The following is a 15,380-nucleotide window of genomic DNA, read 5'->3' on the forward strand; positions in this document are numbered from 1 at the left end:
GCTAAATTTTAACGAAACGTTATATTTCACTACCGAAGCTCGAGGTTTGTTTTTCTGCACAGAGCTCCGTTGCCAGAGCCGTGGGACACCGAATTAGACGACTTTCAAAAGATGTTGATTTTGAAGTGTTTACGTCCCGACAAAGTTACAAATGCGATGCAACTTTACCTTGCCAAGCATCTGGGTCGGGAATTCGTCGAACCACAAACCACGGAATTATCCGCTGTTTATAACGAATCCTCGCCAACTACGCCTATTGTTTTCATTTTGTCTACCGGCACGGATCCAGCGGCCGAATTGTACAAGTTCGCGGACAGATTAAAAATGGGGACCAAACTGCACGCGATTTCTCTCGGGCAGGGTCAAGGACCAAGAGCAGAGGCCTTGCTAAAACTGTCGTCTGAACAGGGATGTTGGTGTTTCTTCCAAGTGAGTGTAAACAGATGTTTACATCAAATTGTCGGTGAATTTAATTACGGTAGAAGAAACTGTAAAAGGTACAACGGAACAAACATCTGATACGCGAAAGTATCAATCATTGTAGCGTCAAATATCCATACAAATCGGTAGAAGATATTCGTGTAAAGGAGAAAATTCGTCGTGCCTTGCGTCGAAAAATATTGCGATCGTTGATCATAAAAATGCCCTCGATTGAATGAGGAAAAAAAAGAAAAGAAAAAACCCAGATATCTCGCGGATCTTTTCTCAGACGTTAAAAGGATGGACAGAGAAAAAGTGTTATCTCCTTTATGTTTGAAATACACCGGCGAGTGGGAGTATGATCTATCCCATCACAAAATGGGACTATGGGCATTCGATAGCGAAACGAAGAGATGAAAAAACGTATTCGTGTTAAATCAAACTCAGCTTAGAAAAATGTACGTTTTGTTATCTTGTATGGAATCTTTTTTTATTTTATTTCATGGCTTCTATGTAATCCATTTTTCACGGAATACTAATCTGCGTCGAAATTTACAAAACACAAGCGAACTGAAAATTGTATAAATAAACGTACGCTTGATAAACGTATCGGGAACATTTAAAGTTTTCAATTATTTACGGAACATCGTTATATTATTTAATCTCGTAAAAAGTATTTTTACAACCGTCCGCGTAATTCTAATTTATGACGCTATTTGGTAAATAATTTATTTCTATTTTATTCTTGAAACATCAGAACCATGAACGATGCAATTGAGCTTTAACGAATAAGTTAAACAGAAAATCAAAGTTCTTTATTTATTTCTGCCTCTCGAGCTAACTGCTTTCGAACAGTAATTTTCGTTGCAATAGCCATTACATCCATTTAACTTTCGCAACTGTACATTTCTTGCTCGGCCGATAATTACTTGCTCTTGGCAAGGGTTTTTCGAAAATTAATAGTACCTGGACAACGAAACTGCAACCTCAATACACAGGGTGTCCCGCTATAGATACTCTAGAAATCATACAATGTGAATCTACACATTATATAAATTAAAAAAAACATCACATGAACATACACGGTATTTCGAGTAGGTGCCTAAATTTTTCGGTGACAAAAAAAATTTCAAATCGTTCTGGAAAAAATTACTTTCGGTTGCGGGGATCAATTACAATCATTTTTGGTGAATACACATACCCCCGAAATCCTACGCAGTTTCGAGAAACAAATTCGAATAGGTGGACAAATTTTATAGCGAAATTAAAATATTTCACATCGTTCTGGAAAAAATTACTTTCGGTTGCGGGGATCAATTACAATCATTTTTGGTGAATACACATACCCCCGAAATCCTACGCAGTTTCGAGAAACAAATTCGAATAGGTGGACAAATTTTATAGCGAAATTAAAATATTTCACATCGTTCTGGAAAAAATTACTTTCGGTTGCGGGGATCAATTACAATCATTTTTGGTGAATACACATACCCCCGAAATCCTACGCAGTTTCGAGAAACAAATTCGAATAGGTGGACAAATTTTATAGCGAAATTAAAATATTTCACATCGTTCTGGAAAAATTATTTTCAATTGCGGAGGTCAATTACAATCATTTTTGGTGAATACACATACCCCCGAAATCCTACGCAGTTTCGAGAAACAAATTCGAATAGGTGGACAAATTTTATAGCGAAATTAAAATATTTCACATCGTTCTGGAAAAATTATTTTCAGTTGCGGAGGTCAATTACAATCATTTTTGGCGAATACACATACCCCCGAAATTGTATGTACTTTTGAGAAACAAATTCGAGTAGGTGGACAAATTTTTCGATAAAATTAAAATATTTCAAATCGTTCTGGAAAAATTATTTTCGGTTGCGGGGGTCAATTACAATCATTTTTGGCGAATACACATACCCCCGAAATTCTACGTACTATCGAGAAAATATTTCTAACTTTTGATCACATTTACATATCTTCGATAGAAATGGAAATATTTAAGGTACCCCGTATATTGCTGTGGGATTAATGAAGAATATATCTTCATAGAACTGCCACTTGGCACCAAGTTGGATGCCAGAACTAGACACGCTGGTGGAAACATTGGGAAGGGGAAAGAGTCATCCGGATTTCCGCTTATGGTTGACTTCGGCGCCGTCTCCGGATTTCCCCGTTAGCATACTTCAAAACAGCACTAAAATGACGATCGAGCCCCCCAGAGGCGTAAAAGTAAACAACAAAAATACTTGCGTTTAATTAACTGTCCAAGTTTGATCTCATCCTACCTATCGATACGCGTAAATCACGGTTTTATATTTTGACTTATAACAGGCAAACATGTTTCGCGCCTATCTGACGCAAGTGATCGAAATGCAAAGCTTCCTCCTATCCGATCACGCGAAAGTCCCGCAATTCAAATGGCTGGTATTTTCTTTGTGTCTATTCCACTCGGTTCTCCTCGAAAGGCGAAAATTCGGACCTTTGGGATTTAATATACCGTACGAATTCACCGATGGCGACTTGACCATATGCATATCTCAACTCCACATGTTTCTTTTAGAATATGAAACTGTGCCATTTAAGGTAAACTTGTTTCAACGTTCGATCAACAAACTGGGTCCTACGACTACATTTTACCTGCTGTTTGTAAAACAATATTATTTTTCTTATTAATCGGTTATAATATCTAATATCTAAAGGTCCTTATATACACTGCCGGCCACATCAATTACGGTGGACGAATAACAGACGACTGGGATCGTCGATGCGTTTTAACTATCCTCGAGGACTTCTATAAGCCTGAAATCCTCTCAGAATCCTATACGTTCGACGAAGAAGGGCACTACTATCAAGTAATACGCATCAAAGATCCCAAATAGGGATCGCCATCTCTATACTAATATTCTAATCGAGACATTCCTATACTCGAATGTAACGCTTTCCTTTAAGTCCCTCGACTCTGATCGTTTCCGATGCACCCGTTTGTTTCAGTTGCCGGACGTGGCCACGTTCGAAGAGTATATCGACTACATAAAAACATTCCCTTTGAACGACGAGCCCTCGATGTTCGGAATGCATCCAAACGCGGACATAAGTTGCGCTCAGGCAGAGACTTACGCCTGCCTCGATACACTTCTTGCACTTCAGCCTCGCCAAGTCGGGATCGCAGCTGCGAGCACCGAAGAAGTCACCACTCAATTAGCCCACGATATGTTGGCAGAGATGCCAAAAACATTCGACCTGGCGGCTATGCAATCGAAGTAAAATAATGCACGGTTAACTTTCTGGCTCTTCCCACGGACGATTTCGGTCATAACTTAAACGTTTCAGGTACCCAGTTTTGTACGAAGAGTCATTCAACACTGTGTTGCTACAGGAAGCGATACGTTACAACGGGCTGTTGGAAGTGGTAAAGACAACATTGGTGGACCTATTGAAAGCCTTGAAGGGTCTGGTCGTGATGTCCCAGCATTTAGAAACTGTATCGAATAGCTTGTATAACAACAGAATTCCAAAAGTTTGGCAAGACAAAGGCTACCCTTCCCTGAAACCGCTCGGTAACTTTATCGCTTTGATCCCTTTTTAATTGAATGACTCTTATAGTTAATATTAAGATACTTTTAGGTGAACAGTATTCAATAAAATCAATTTTATAATGCAACTATCTTTATCGTTATTGAATTTCACACGAATTCCGTTATAATACCTAATTTCGTTTCAAACGGTAACGAAAATGTAGGTGCTTGGTTCCTCGACCTGAAGGACCGAATCGCGTTTTTGAGGTCTTGGGAAACTCATGGCATACCCGCAGCATTTTGGATTTCTGGTTTCTACTTCCCACAAGCATTCCTAACTGGTACCCTGCAGAATTTCGCACGAAATCACGTTATTTCCATCGACACTATTGATTTCAGCTTCCAGGTGCTTCTTAATTAACATATTTTTTAATCAAGAGTTATTATTGTCCTATTTAAAATTATTTCAAAATCATTTATTTAATTTTGCCATAAAATAAATGTACCTTATCTGAATTGTAATAAACACAATAAAAACGATAACTATACAACCATTTTTAATATTATAGGTATTGAGTGCAATGCCAACATACAGACCCAGAGATGGTTGTGTTATTTATGGTCTGTTCCTTGAGGGTTGTCGATGGGACAAGAATTACTTAAATGAATCCCTTCCAAAGGAGCTGTACACCAGTAATTATTGCTACAATGAATATGTCGATGGTCTCAAAACTCTTTCAGATCATTGATATTGAAAGTCTACTACTTATTTCACTTATTAATTTCTACTAACACAATATATCTATTGAAATATCTTCTATTTTGCACAATTGAAAGTAGAAGCTCAATGAAAAGAAGCATATTAGACTAGAACAATATCTCCTATGTAGGAGGCTAACGGGCCTCTTTAGCTTGGAGAGGACAGGGTACAGGGGTTTTCCCATGACGTAGGCCGCTTTGTTCCTTACGGGAAAAGGGAAAGCGGCAAAGGGATGGCAAGGCCAAGCAGGCCAGGTCATCAGTTAGTTACAGCAAAGACTTTGACGAGGATTGTCACGTACACTCGCGCGCGCCCGACTAATATATATCATTTATTTAAAATATATATCATCGTTATTAAGACTGGGAGGGTTTATTTCGGGCTCCTGACAACGTCCTGTTTCCCTCCATACCCTCCCACACCTACATATTTTTCTTCATGATTATTTGCTACTGATTACTTTGGTGTAGAAGTCACAGTGTTAAAGATTAACACAAGTAATCTTCTATGTGTTGTTCAAAATACAATATAACTAAGCTTTTCTTTCGATACTACTTTTATAGATATGCCTCCAATTCTACTCCTGCCAGAAGTATATCATCAAACCCCCAAAGGAATTTATTCCTGTCCTGTTTACAAAACTATTAACAGAGCAGGAACATTGAGCACAACCGGACACTCTACCAATTTTGTTTTGGCAATGGAAATTCCTAGTAGAAAACCTCAAGCTCATTGGATCAAAAGAGGTGTAGCATTGTTTTGTGCCCTGGACTATTAAAACTTTTCAATGTTATTTTACTTGTATCATATTTGAAATAAAATTGTAAACTATTTGTTGTGCTTAGCCTATCTACTATTATACTGTTTAAACTGTAGAATTCCGCTCAAATCAGACAAGAGTAATACATTTGCAAGAGTAAAACATTTTTCATAAAATAACACATTATTATATTTTCAAGTACACCTGGCTTGTTCAATAAATTTTATTACACACATATTCAAAAGAATCACATATTAATTAATTAGAATCAATTTTATACAAGTAACGGTACGAGTCAACGGAAACTTGAATTATTTAAACTGTCTTATGTATCATTTTCATACAATCGTGGATCCTTCCTATTTATTTTCTTGTGCACTGCGTTACTCCACTTGATTGTCCAGATCATCACTATCACTGCTACAATAAAACAATAATTGATCACAAAAGCAAACGCAACATAAAAACCACGAAATACGGGGCACCATCAAACAAGAATATGATTTCAAAACTGTTATCCTTGGTCTCGCAGAGTGGGGTCGCCACCTGTTGGACCGCCAATTTTATTCCCGCCTATTCGCTCCAAATTTCGTCTAATAATTCTACAAAAAATAAATAGACACATACCTAAGCTTTTTTCTTAATGATAATTATTTATAAATTTTTCTTTTTTTATTTTTATATTTTTCCTTCTAAATTTATTTATTTTCTTACTTATTTTCCGACTCGAATAGTATGCATCGACAAACATGTACATTTCCGGCAATGTGAACATTTTGTAAAAGTTATACAAATAATATATAGAGAAATTCAACAATTAAATGTTAATGTGTCTATTTATTCCTACTGTAAAATCAACAGAAAAAGTTTGAATAAAATCGGTAATCCCACGGTACAACCTCTCTTTGCCAGTTCATCATACCTGGTGTAATTTCCGGAAGAATCCGTAACATTCGCCAAAACAAATTTGGTATGCCGTGCGATACTGACTTTGCCCAAAAACGTTGTTCCATTGATGATAAAGTGTAATACACGATTCTTCGTATCCGAACTGGCAACTTCCCGAACTCTGGTGCACCCATGGTAAATGCTAATCTTTCACTTTCTTAAAATCAACAAATATCGAATGATCAGAAATGTCCACAATTCTCGAAAACAAAAGAGTGCATAAAAATCGATTTCGTTGTACTTCTCAAATTTAAAATAAAAATTTATAGTTACACAAAGCGAAAATCAAACGATTCTAAAGTAACATTAACCTGTTAATTCGATGATATGTACACATATAAACGTTTTATGCCAGAACTGTGATGTAATGATTACTTTCAAATTACTTTGCCTTGGATATTAGCCGACGTTCGAGTCAAAACTGTCTAAAATTGAAAGGGGTGTAGGGTAAATATTCCAGGACATCCCGAGTGTCTCTTTCAAAAGAGCGCGAGTAAGATAAAGATGTCTCACGGTAGATTTGAAAAGCAGAAAACCAGTTCAAAAAAAAACTCCGACAGCATCGCTGTATTTATTTGATATTCGTTCATGTATCATAAATATTTATTCTAGCAAAATACATACATAGAATTCTACAAAAATAAATGAAAGGTATCCGAAGTAGTGAAACCAAATTACGTCCACTTAAAAAACAATACATAAATTATGTACAAAGGATGTAAAAATTTTGAAAGCATTTTGTTATTTAGAAATTCGTTTCCTAATTTTAAACTATAGGTTGACCCATAGGCATGTGTTCCGCGATTTTCGGCGGAACAATAAATTTTTCGGAATTTTGCTCCAATAAACATCCTAGAAGACGTGGTACTGATAACACGGTGCCAGATATCACGGAAGGAAAATCTCTTCCGGTCGGTGTCTGATACGCGATCAGTAATCTTTTACTAAAATAGTTACCACATACAGAGATATGGCCAACCTCTATGTATTGTTTTGAAAATACTGACCACAACTCGAAAGACACGCGCATCGATTCCCAAGGTCGCAATTCTGATGCAGGTCTCATGACAATTTGATAATGATCGCATATATTGTCGTACAATTGACAAACAGTATTCAACAATGTTTCGAACTGAGTATGATACTCTTGGCTGTTCATGTCTTTGACTAATACGAAGGCGTGTGCGGCAGATGCCTGGCACACGGTGAACAAACCAAGTGGTGTAGAGCCTGGTCGGAAAGGAGTGTATTGTCTCCCGGTAGAAAAATATTTTATCGGAAAATGAAGTGGATTTATCAATTGTTTTGCATGCATAGCTAAAACTGCAACTAAACTTGCGCTTCCAACAAGATGCATACGATTTGGGGAGTGTTCTTCTATTTCGCTACAATTATCTATTACAAAGGCATCCGATGGATCCTCGTGATTCAAACCAGAACCTTCCACCACCAAACTGCGACTGAAATCAGCGCCAGTTAATCTGATCATATCATCCGCGCTGAATATTTTTCCTGCATAATCTAATACGCCAAGTTCGAAAAGAGCTGCATCATTACATAGATAGTAGAGCATAGGACTTTTATATTCCAATAAACCAAGGCTCCTTCCAATTTCAACATGACTTTTCTTATCTCCTGTGTCCGAGAATTCATGCAATGTACCGGTACGTTTCAATATTACAGGGGATTGAAGCGGTGTTCTTTCATCCACATCGTTTGGTAATTTCAATAATTTTTCTATTACACTCTCGCTCAAGTCCCATAAGACTTCTTTAATGTTTTTTAAGTCTTGCTTCAACGTTTTAGATTGGACAGTTAATTTATTAAATTCTAACTGTTCTTCGATGGTTAAATCCGTCTTCCCGGATAATGATTTCATTTGTTTTATTAACTCTAAAGATTTTGACTCTAATCTAGATTTATCAGCGTTTAATAATTTGTAGAATTCCCACATTCTCTTAACATCCTCGGCATTCACGTTTAGTCCTCGAGAAGTTAAATCTTTTTGTAACTTGTCAATGTCTGTCAATTTATTGTCAAAATCCAAATATGGTGTTAAAAATGAAAAACATTCTGTGCCTTTTCTGCCAGAAATAAATAATGCAGAACTGTATTTTCTATCAAAACTCAATGGCACGCTAGCATATTTTAAAGTGCCATACTTTAAACCATTGTGCACGATACGTGAAAGGAAGTATCGTAAATAATTTACCATTGTAAATTTATAATAAAATAGTCACAAAAAAAATGTTTTAATCTCTGTTATAATATATGGATAATTAATTGAATCGATGAAAAATTTTGTTTCATCTATAAATTCATCCTATGCATTAACTTTAGCCGTTTTAGTTCGTGGCTGAAATTCTGATTCAATATCCATTTTAAAATTATCACGAGTTATGGTCTCAATTTTACGTTTTTCTGGAGCAACGTAACTTCCCTTTCCAGAAGCTCTTTCAGATTCCTCTATACTATATGGTTCCAGTTCAAGAGCTTTCAATCTACGTTTATGTACTTTTGTTGACACATGATCTTGTAAAGCTGTATTATTTATAAAATATCTCCTGTAAAAAAAGCATCAATTCTTTACTTCGTTTGGCTGCTCACATTGTAAAATATAAACAATGAAACATTAAACTTATTAATCCTTTCCATAATAATGGTGACTATAGTCACCCATTCGAATTTTACATATATTATTAAACAATTTTTTACATTCTATGGTTTTAAATATAAAACATTACTTCCATTAAACATTTGAGGTTAAGAAAACATATAAAACGTGCGACATTTTTTTCAGATAAACAATATTTGTTATGAACCAAATTATAATTAAACAGATATACTGTATACTTGTGAAAAATATTTACAGATTAAATCATTCGCAGAAGCATATTAAACAGGAATAGAGTGAATACTTACGCGCAATGTATACAATAATATTGAGCTGCTCCCGGTTTATCCAAATCTACTTCTTGATTTAACAAATTTTTCACGTTCTCATCTTTCAAATCCTCATCAATCTAAAATAAAAAATATCATATAATAATAATTGCCGATCGTAAAAAGCATGCCACATGACACGCATGCTACAAATAGAGGTTACATTGAATATCTTTACCTCATCCAAATCTTTCTTTCTTCTTTTTGTTCTCCAACCCTTTTTTAAATGAGTGTCTCCTCTGTGATATTTTTTACGTTTGTACACCATTTTCAACAAGACAATAATTAATTCGAAGAAATTAAACCGAACCACATAACGATTTCCCTCGCGATTCAAGGACAGTCCAATCAAACAAGAAAAGTTATCCTCTTGAATGTGATACATTCATTTTTAACGCGTTGATAAAATATATAATTAAAAAGGTAATTAACAAACACAAATTTATATTTAAAAGATAAAACTATGCTATTCAAATTTATTCATTGGCTATTTTTAAAGAGTTTATAAGAATCAGTAAATAGGAGAGGCTATAGATAAATTATATTCATTGCATTTATGCATTTTCCATCATTTATATGTTTATTCGTACATGTACGTATATTAGCATGTGGAAAAATATTAAAAATTCATAAGTGTGGTATGGTAATGAGTGTTTATGATTTCTTGGCTTTGTTATTGATCATACAACACAATCAGTTCACGATCGTCAAAAAATGAGGTCTTAGTTTCCGTGTTCTTATTGTCAGGAGATGTTTATGTTGTTTTTTAACCGCCTATTTAAAATATTTTACAAACAATGTTCTGAATAAAACATAGAGTGGATGTAAAGAAACAAATTCTCGCGTGATCCAACTCTCATTGGTTCGTTGTGACGATTGCCGTTCTGATCAAAGAAAGGAAACTTTTAAACTAACGAGAGACGGAGAAATAACGCTAACGTGCGGCTCTATACAGTGCTATCAAAGATATTATTCTGATTTTGCTCAAGGAAATTGAAGAACTGGACAAAACAAAGCGAATAGGGGTTAGGAAATGGATAAATAGTATGGTGATATTCTGATAGCTAGAATTAGAAGGTTGTACAAAGTATATACTTCATCATGTTCAGAATGCCGAACAATTCTTTGAGTTTATTATTAAATGAAATTCAAACTCGGATTTAACGAAAAGATATGCGTATTCGAATTCTAATGAACTCTACTGAAGAAATGCGTCACGATTGGTTTAGTTGATTACTAGTGGAGTGGTGGGTGAAGTCTACACACTTTTAGACTATTTAAATAAATACTGGTAGAAGATAGCGGAAAGAGAATTAAATTATTTTTTATTATTAACGTTAAATCAAGAAAATGTAGCGTAATTTAAATTGAAAAATAATTTAATCAAGACCAAAAAATTTGACCTCAATGAACAAATTCACTCAAACACAATGTGAATCAGAAGAAAAGTATTATGATCATGGTCATGATTTTACCATTACTGTGATAAATAACGGTTAGTGATTTTGTACGCCATCTTTAATACGTATTCGTTTTGCGTTGTAAACATGCCCTGAAAGCAGGGCATGCGCATTAGGCGAAAACGTATTCCTTGGAAGTACGTGTAATGCGTGGTTGGCGCCAATAGATGTCGGGAGAGTATTCCAGAGCAGGTCGCGCCTCTATCGGCGAAGCGTACGATCAATTCAAACAAACGGTGCGCCACTGGCGAGGGGGGTCCACAACCATTTCGAAAGTAAAAATACTGCGCGACCCGGGATTTTGTTTGTACGGTTCGGCGAGGGTAAAAAAGCCGAGGGCCAGACCGTGGTGTAGTCGGGGCAACGCGGTGTCGCACGTAAAATGACGTAGAGTGTGCGTGTAGGGTGTGCCGCGCGCGGTACGAGGTTGTGTGCAGCGGAAACGGTGTCGCGGTGTGTAGGGTCGGCGCTGCTCGTAGCTATCGTAGCGTACACGGGAAATTGGCCGTGGCTTCGCCAATGGATGCCAGGCAGGAGGAGACGCCATTTTGATATACGGGCGCACGTCAAGCGTTCGCTCTAAGGGAAACGCGCTCTCGAGAAGTCGGTCTGCAGCCGCGTCCGGTCCGCGTGGTCGAATTCGTTGGTACGGTCCGGTTCACGGGTATTGTTGGTAATACGTGTGCGTGGCGCAACGTATCCCGAGCGAGCGTTTCGTTGACAAGTGACAGGTGAATCGATCGCGGGCCCGCGAGGAAAGTCGCGTTGCGGCCCCCGTGTGCCCGTAACGCGGTTCGCTCTCTCGCGGTCGATCGGTAGTGACTACTGTGTGTGGAACCTACTACGTGTACACGAAGGAGGATTCGGATTTTTCCCCACGCGTGGCGAGTTCCCAGTGCCGAGGGACACGCACGGTAGCAGGCTCGTGTATATTGGTGCGCCGATCCTCCCGGGGTGGCGGTGTGTGTACGCCAGCCAGACAGGGAAAACCAAGCCGCCGTCTCGTTTCGCGCGCGCGACAGAGAGGCCACCGGCCGACACTTCGGGCCAGGACAAGACGACCCAATGTCGGGAGCGGGTCGCGACCCCGTGTCGACCCGTGGTCGTCCTCGTCCTCGTCCTCTGTTATCCACCTCCTCATCCTTCTGTCTCGTGGCACCAGGACGCTCCTGGCGTAAATGTGTTCCCATGAGCACCCATGTGCTGCTGCGCCTATTTTTCTGCCTGCTGCCCCTACGTGCCCTGTAAACCCAGAGCACACCCCGATTAGCACGCCCACGCACTCTATCGCTCGCGAATATGGCCAAGATCCTCAACAAGGACCCTGTCACCTACGAGAGGGAGAGGGAAAACTTCCTGAAGGACCTCCGTCACTTTCATGAGACCAGAGGGTAAGTCGATTTTTCCTAACAAGCTTTCTATATTCGTTTCTTCTCTCAATTTAACCGAGAATAATTTATTCATAACTTTCCGTGTTGAACAATTTTTCGACGTTCTGTCGGTTCGAATGCATTCCCGTCGATCGTATTCTCGTTGTACGGATCGAAAGTAAATCGAATCGGTGGCATTTCTGTCTAGAATGCGAACAAAATTGAGGTTATGTACGTTTTGGTTTAAAGTTTTCCGGAGATTCTTGCCTTTGTGTTACGAACTATTTGTTTACGCGTGTTCCGTATTCTCTTTGTCGACGCCGATCGGACGCGTATCTTATTGCGATTGAGGTTATACGTTGAACTGAATGTAATGATATTACGATAAGTTGATGATTTTTTCTGTTTGGCGATTTGTACGTCTCCAAGCTTGTTACGTTCATTGTAAACGTAATGCTCTTTCTCTCTCTATCTCTTTGTCTCTTGGATCAGTGATCAAATTTTGATGCACGATTCAAACGAAAACGCTGGCCCTTTATTACGTCATTATTCGCGTATTTTACTGGATTCGGAAATCAAAATAAAGTATTCTCAATTGCATCGAGCGATCTTAACCTAAGCGAGAATCCGTCGCATAAATGAAGTAGCATGTTCGTTCCAAACGTTGGGAAAATAAATTTCTTTATATCTTTTCAAAATAAATTGTTAATTATTCCATATTATCCTTCTTTATAAAGCTTTTAAAGTTAGTAAATATTTAATACGCAGTAATTGAACTATGAAATATTAATTTCTTTATATTTTTTGAAATTCATCGAACACAAAACATCGTAGTATGATATTCTAATTTAATAAATACATGCGCGCGTGCTAGTTAATATAAGAAATTAATACATCATTCTATTATGTTCGTTTTAAGGTGTTTTTTCCCACTAATTTATTCGACACTTTAATATTTATCAATTCTTTTATCGTTATCGAATATTTAATGTTTAATAAATGTATTCCTGCACCATATACGAAATCAAAACGTACATTTTTCAATATTGTATTTGAATTTTATACACTCATTAATAATATCGTTTATTTGAACGAGCCATAAATCAAATTTACCATTTACATTTTAAATAATTATGATTCTATCGATAACGTGGTTTTTATTTTATTATATTTCTTATGTTACGCAGATCTTACACATCGTGTCTTTTCATTTTCAGAACTTCGTTCAAGAAATGCCCGAAAATTAATGGAAAAGATGTAGATCTGTACTTGCTATACGTCGTCGTCACTGCCCACGGAGGATGGATCAAGGTGAGTCGATTTTTTCAAATTTTATCAACGTTCTTTTCACGCGTCATTCGCGATGCACACATTAAGTGTAATCAGCGACCAAATATAATGAGTGAAAAATTAGGAAGTACAGTGTCGTTCGTCTAATGTGACTCCGTGCATCGCTAATGCAACATATGGATGCAGCTTCACTACTTTCGCATCCATTGTTTATGCTTTCGCGTTCATTTTACACGTTACAGTACGATAAGTTCGTATTACAAAATAAAACTGACTGTATATACTTTCGCATTTGTTATATTATATGAACGCTTGAAAAATATAAATTTCAACCAAGTTCAACCAAGTTAATGTTATGAATATTTACAAATTTTATTCTACGTTTATTATTTATCCTTTTTTCGATACATAATCATTTCGTTGGATAAGTCGTCAATTACGGGACACTGTATGTCATCGTGCCCCGTTTAACCTCCCATCGTGCATGATTAACGATCGAGGAATGCGACGAACTATACGGAAACGCGGGAAACGATTGTTTCATGAGACGGTCGAGTTGCTCTTCGATCACATTCACAAAGCACGGTTTAAGAATCGATCGGACGAGCGTTATCTCCGACGTTGGAATCATCTTTCATACGAGAGTGGAGGAAAAAAATGGAAAAAACTATCGTTCTATTTTGCCAACAGCATTACACAACGTACCCGCGGCACGGTTATTCTGCGTTGAATTTATAAACAGTAATTTTCACGCGTATTATTACTCGTGTGCGTGAATCGATACGCACGCGAACGTATCACGGTCGATGAATTCTGCAGAAACTTTGAGAATCATGCTCGCTTGTTTCTGTTATTTCTAATCCCCCCCCTTCGAATTTTTGAAATTTAATTCTTGAACTCGTTTAAATTTCGGGAAAAGTATTCTCATCAGGCCACAAGCGCAAGGTACCGTTCCTGATAATGATTGTTTTATATTAAGACCAAAAAATATGTTTCTTTTATCTAATTCTTCTTTAAATTTCGTCTCGCGAAATCGATCAGTGATTCAGGATCTTCGACAAAATAATTAATCGGTGACTTGTTTCACTTAGCGATCCTCATTTCGTAGCGTATTGAGGTTTCTTTTGTATCAATCTCGATGAGTAACAAGGTGACTTGGATTATTGAAATGCAAAATTCTTGGCTCTGTACTTGTATCGTTAAACAATTATAATTGTAATTTCCACTGTAAATTCGAATATTTCGTGATAAAAGCAACGTATTGATAGGTAATATTTGTCAAATGGAAATTAAATTCATGGAATATAATGCAACGAAAAAATATTGGTTAGAGAATTTTGATTAAATTTCGTAAAGGAACAAAAGCATAATATTTTTTAATATCCGATACTTTTTGAAATTCTTCTGTAGGAGAGGTATACAATTGTAGGTATTGTACACGGAATTTGAATTGTTAATATTTCATAAGCATTAGCAGCTGAGCATTGAAGCGTGCATTAAGTTGGATTCAGATTTACTACTAGCAGTTTACGTCACTCGTTAGTTATTTTACATTGTATACGAAACATATCTACGTTATATTTTTCGCATGTAAAGTCAAGGCGGTTGTAGTCAGTCTTCCGTTTAAAAATTTTTTATTAGGAACGTGACTTTTATGTTCGAACGGTGTACATTGTTACCGCCCATGAAAGTGTTCTCTGTTGAGAAAAACCAAGGATATGGCTTCTTTTCGCCAACAAGCTTTTTTCTTTTACAATCGCGGAAGGAACGTATTCGTTAAAATCAAACCAGCAATCTTTTTCCTGGTAAATAAATACCCCATTACGTTTGACTAATTTTGTAAAGAAAAATGGAAATAAAAAATTATGCTATTCGATACATTTAAGTGCCGAATTCGCGTTTGTCGCT

The 15,380-nt window shown here is 37.0% G+C and overlaps 4 protein-coding genes across 8 annotated transcripts in view; 2 read left to right on the plus strand and 2 right to left on the minus strand.

Annotated features, from left to right (window-relative positions):
- LOC122401548 (dynein axonemal heavy chain 1-like) overlaps positions 1-5,479 on the plus strand; it is a 111,191-nt gene extending 105,712 nt beyond the window's left edge. The window contains exons 48-56 of the mRNA XM_043403749.1: positions 63-429; positions 2,476-2,655; positions 2,758-3,009; positions 3,126-3,278; positions 3,418-3,686; positions 3,757-3,983; positions 4,166-4,347; positions 4,511-4,634; positions 5,265-5,479. Of these exons, the coding sequence (XP_043259684.1) occupies positions 63-429; positions 2,476-2,655; positions 2,758-3,009; positions 3,126-3,278; positions 3,418-3,686; positions 3,757-3,983; positions 4,166-4,347; positions 4,511-4,634; positions 5,265-5,479 (1,969 nt within the window). The remainder of the gene's footprint in view (positions 1-62; positions 430-2,475; positions 2,656-2,757; positions 3,010-3,125; positions 3,279-3,417; positions 3,687-3,756; positions 3,984-4,165; positions 4,348-4,510; positions 4,635-5,264) is intronic.
- Positions 5,480-6,204: 725 nt separating this feature from the next.
- Positions 6,205-8,624, minus strand: LOC122401434 (serine--tRNA synthetase-like protein Slimp). Of its 2 annotated transcripts, none has more exons than XM_043403556.1 (2): positions 6,796-8,624; positions 6,205-6,566 (listed from the first exon to the last, which is right to left on the minus strand). In XM_043403556.1, the coding sequence occupies exon 1, from the start codon at positions 8,622-8,624 to the stop codon at positions 7,176-7,178; it is 1,449 nt and encodes a 482-aa protein (XP_043259491.1). In that variant the 3' UTR covers positions 6,205-6,566; positions 6,796-7,175. The 2 variants fall into 2 exon arrangements, with proteins under 2 accessions (XP_043259491.1, XP_043259492.1); XM_043403557.1 differs by having other exon boundaries at positions 6,211-6,566; positions 7,417-8,624.
- Positions 8,625-8,732: 108 nt separating this feature from the next.
- On the minus strand, positions 8,733-9,727 carry LOC122401435 (zinc finger protein 593 homolog). The gene is made up of 3 exons (XM_043403558.1): positions 9,531-9,727; positions 9,332-9,432; positions 8,733-8,973 (listed from the first exon to the last, which is right to left on the minus strand). Exons 1-3 carry the CDS (start codon positions 9,618-9,620, stop codon positions 8,733-8,735), a joined length of 432 nt encoding a protein of 143 aa, XP_043259493.1. The 5' UTR covers positions 9,621-9,727.
- A 1,377-nt stretch (positions 9,728-11,104) lies between these two features.
- The window catches only part of LOC122401431 (AT-rich interactive domain-containing protein 2), a 57,224-nt gene continuing 52,948 nt past the window's right edge, over positions 11,105-15,380 (plus strand). For all 4 annotated transcript variants that reach the window (XM_043403551.1, XM_043403553.1, XM_043403554.1 and 1 more), the window contains exons 1-2: positions 11,105-12,203; positions 13,400-13,493. In XM_043403551.1, coding sequence (XP_043259486.1) covers positions 12,112-12,203; positions 13,400-13,493 — 186 coding nt within the window. In that variant the 5' untranslated portion in view covers positions 11,105-12,111. The remainder of the gene's footprint in view (positions 12,204-13,399; positions 13,494-15,380) is intronic.

The sequence above is a fragment of the Colletes gigas genome, unplaced genomic scaffold (assembly GCF_013123115.1).
Source record: "Colletes gigas isolate AHSC1104 unplaced genomic scaffold, ASM1312311v1 Colletes_gigas_Sc00025, whole genome shotgun sequence".
Taxonomy (NCBI): Eukaryota; Metazoa; Arthropoda; class Insecta; order Hymenoptera; family Colletidae; genus Colletes; species Colletes gigas.

Excerpts from the sequence above, each read along its gene's own strand:
- LOC122401435 (XM_043403558.1), bottom strand. The coding sequence starts at position 9,620 with ATGGTGTACAAACGTAAAAAATATCACAGAGGAGACACTCATTTAAAA. Across the intron at positions 9,433-9,530 it reads GAAAGAAAGATTTGGATGAG|ATTGATGAGGATTTGAAAGA; the intron begins GTAAAGATATTC and ends TTTTTATTTTAG. Across the intron at positions 8,974-9,331 it reads TATTATTGTATACATTGCGC|GAGATATTTTATAAATAATA; the intron begins GTAAGTATTCAC and ends CTTTTTTTACAG.
- LOC122401434 (XM_043403556.1), bottom strand. The coding sequence starts at position 8,624 with ATGGTAAATTATTTACGATACTTCCTTTCACGTATCGTGCACAATGGT.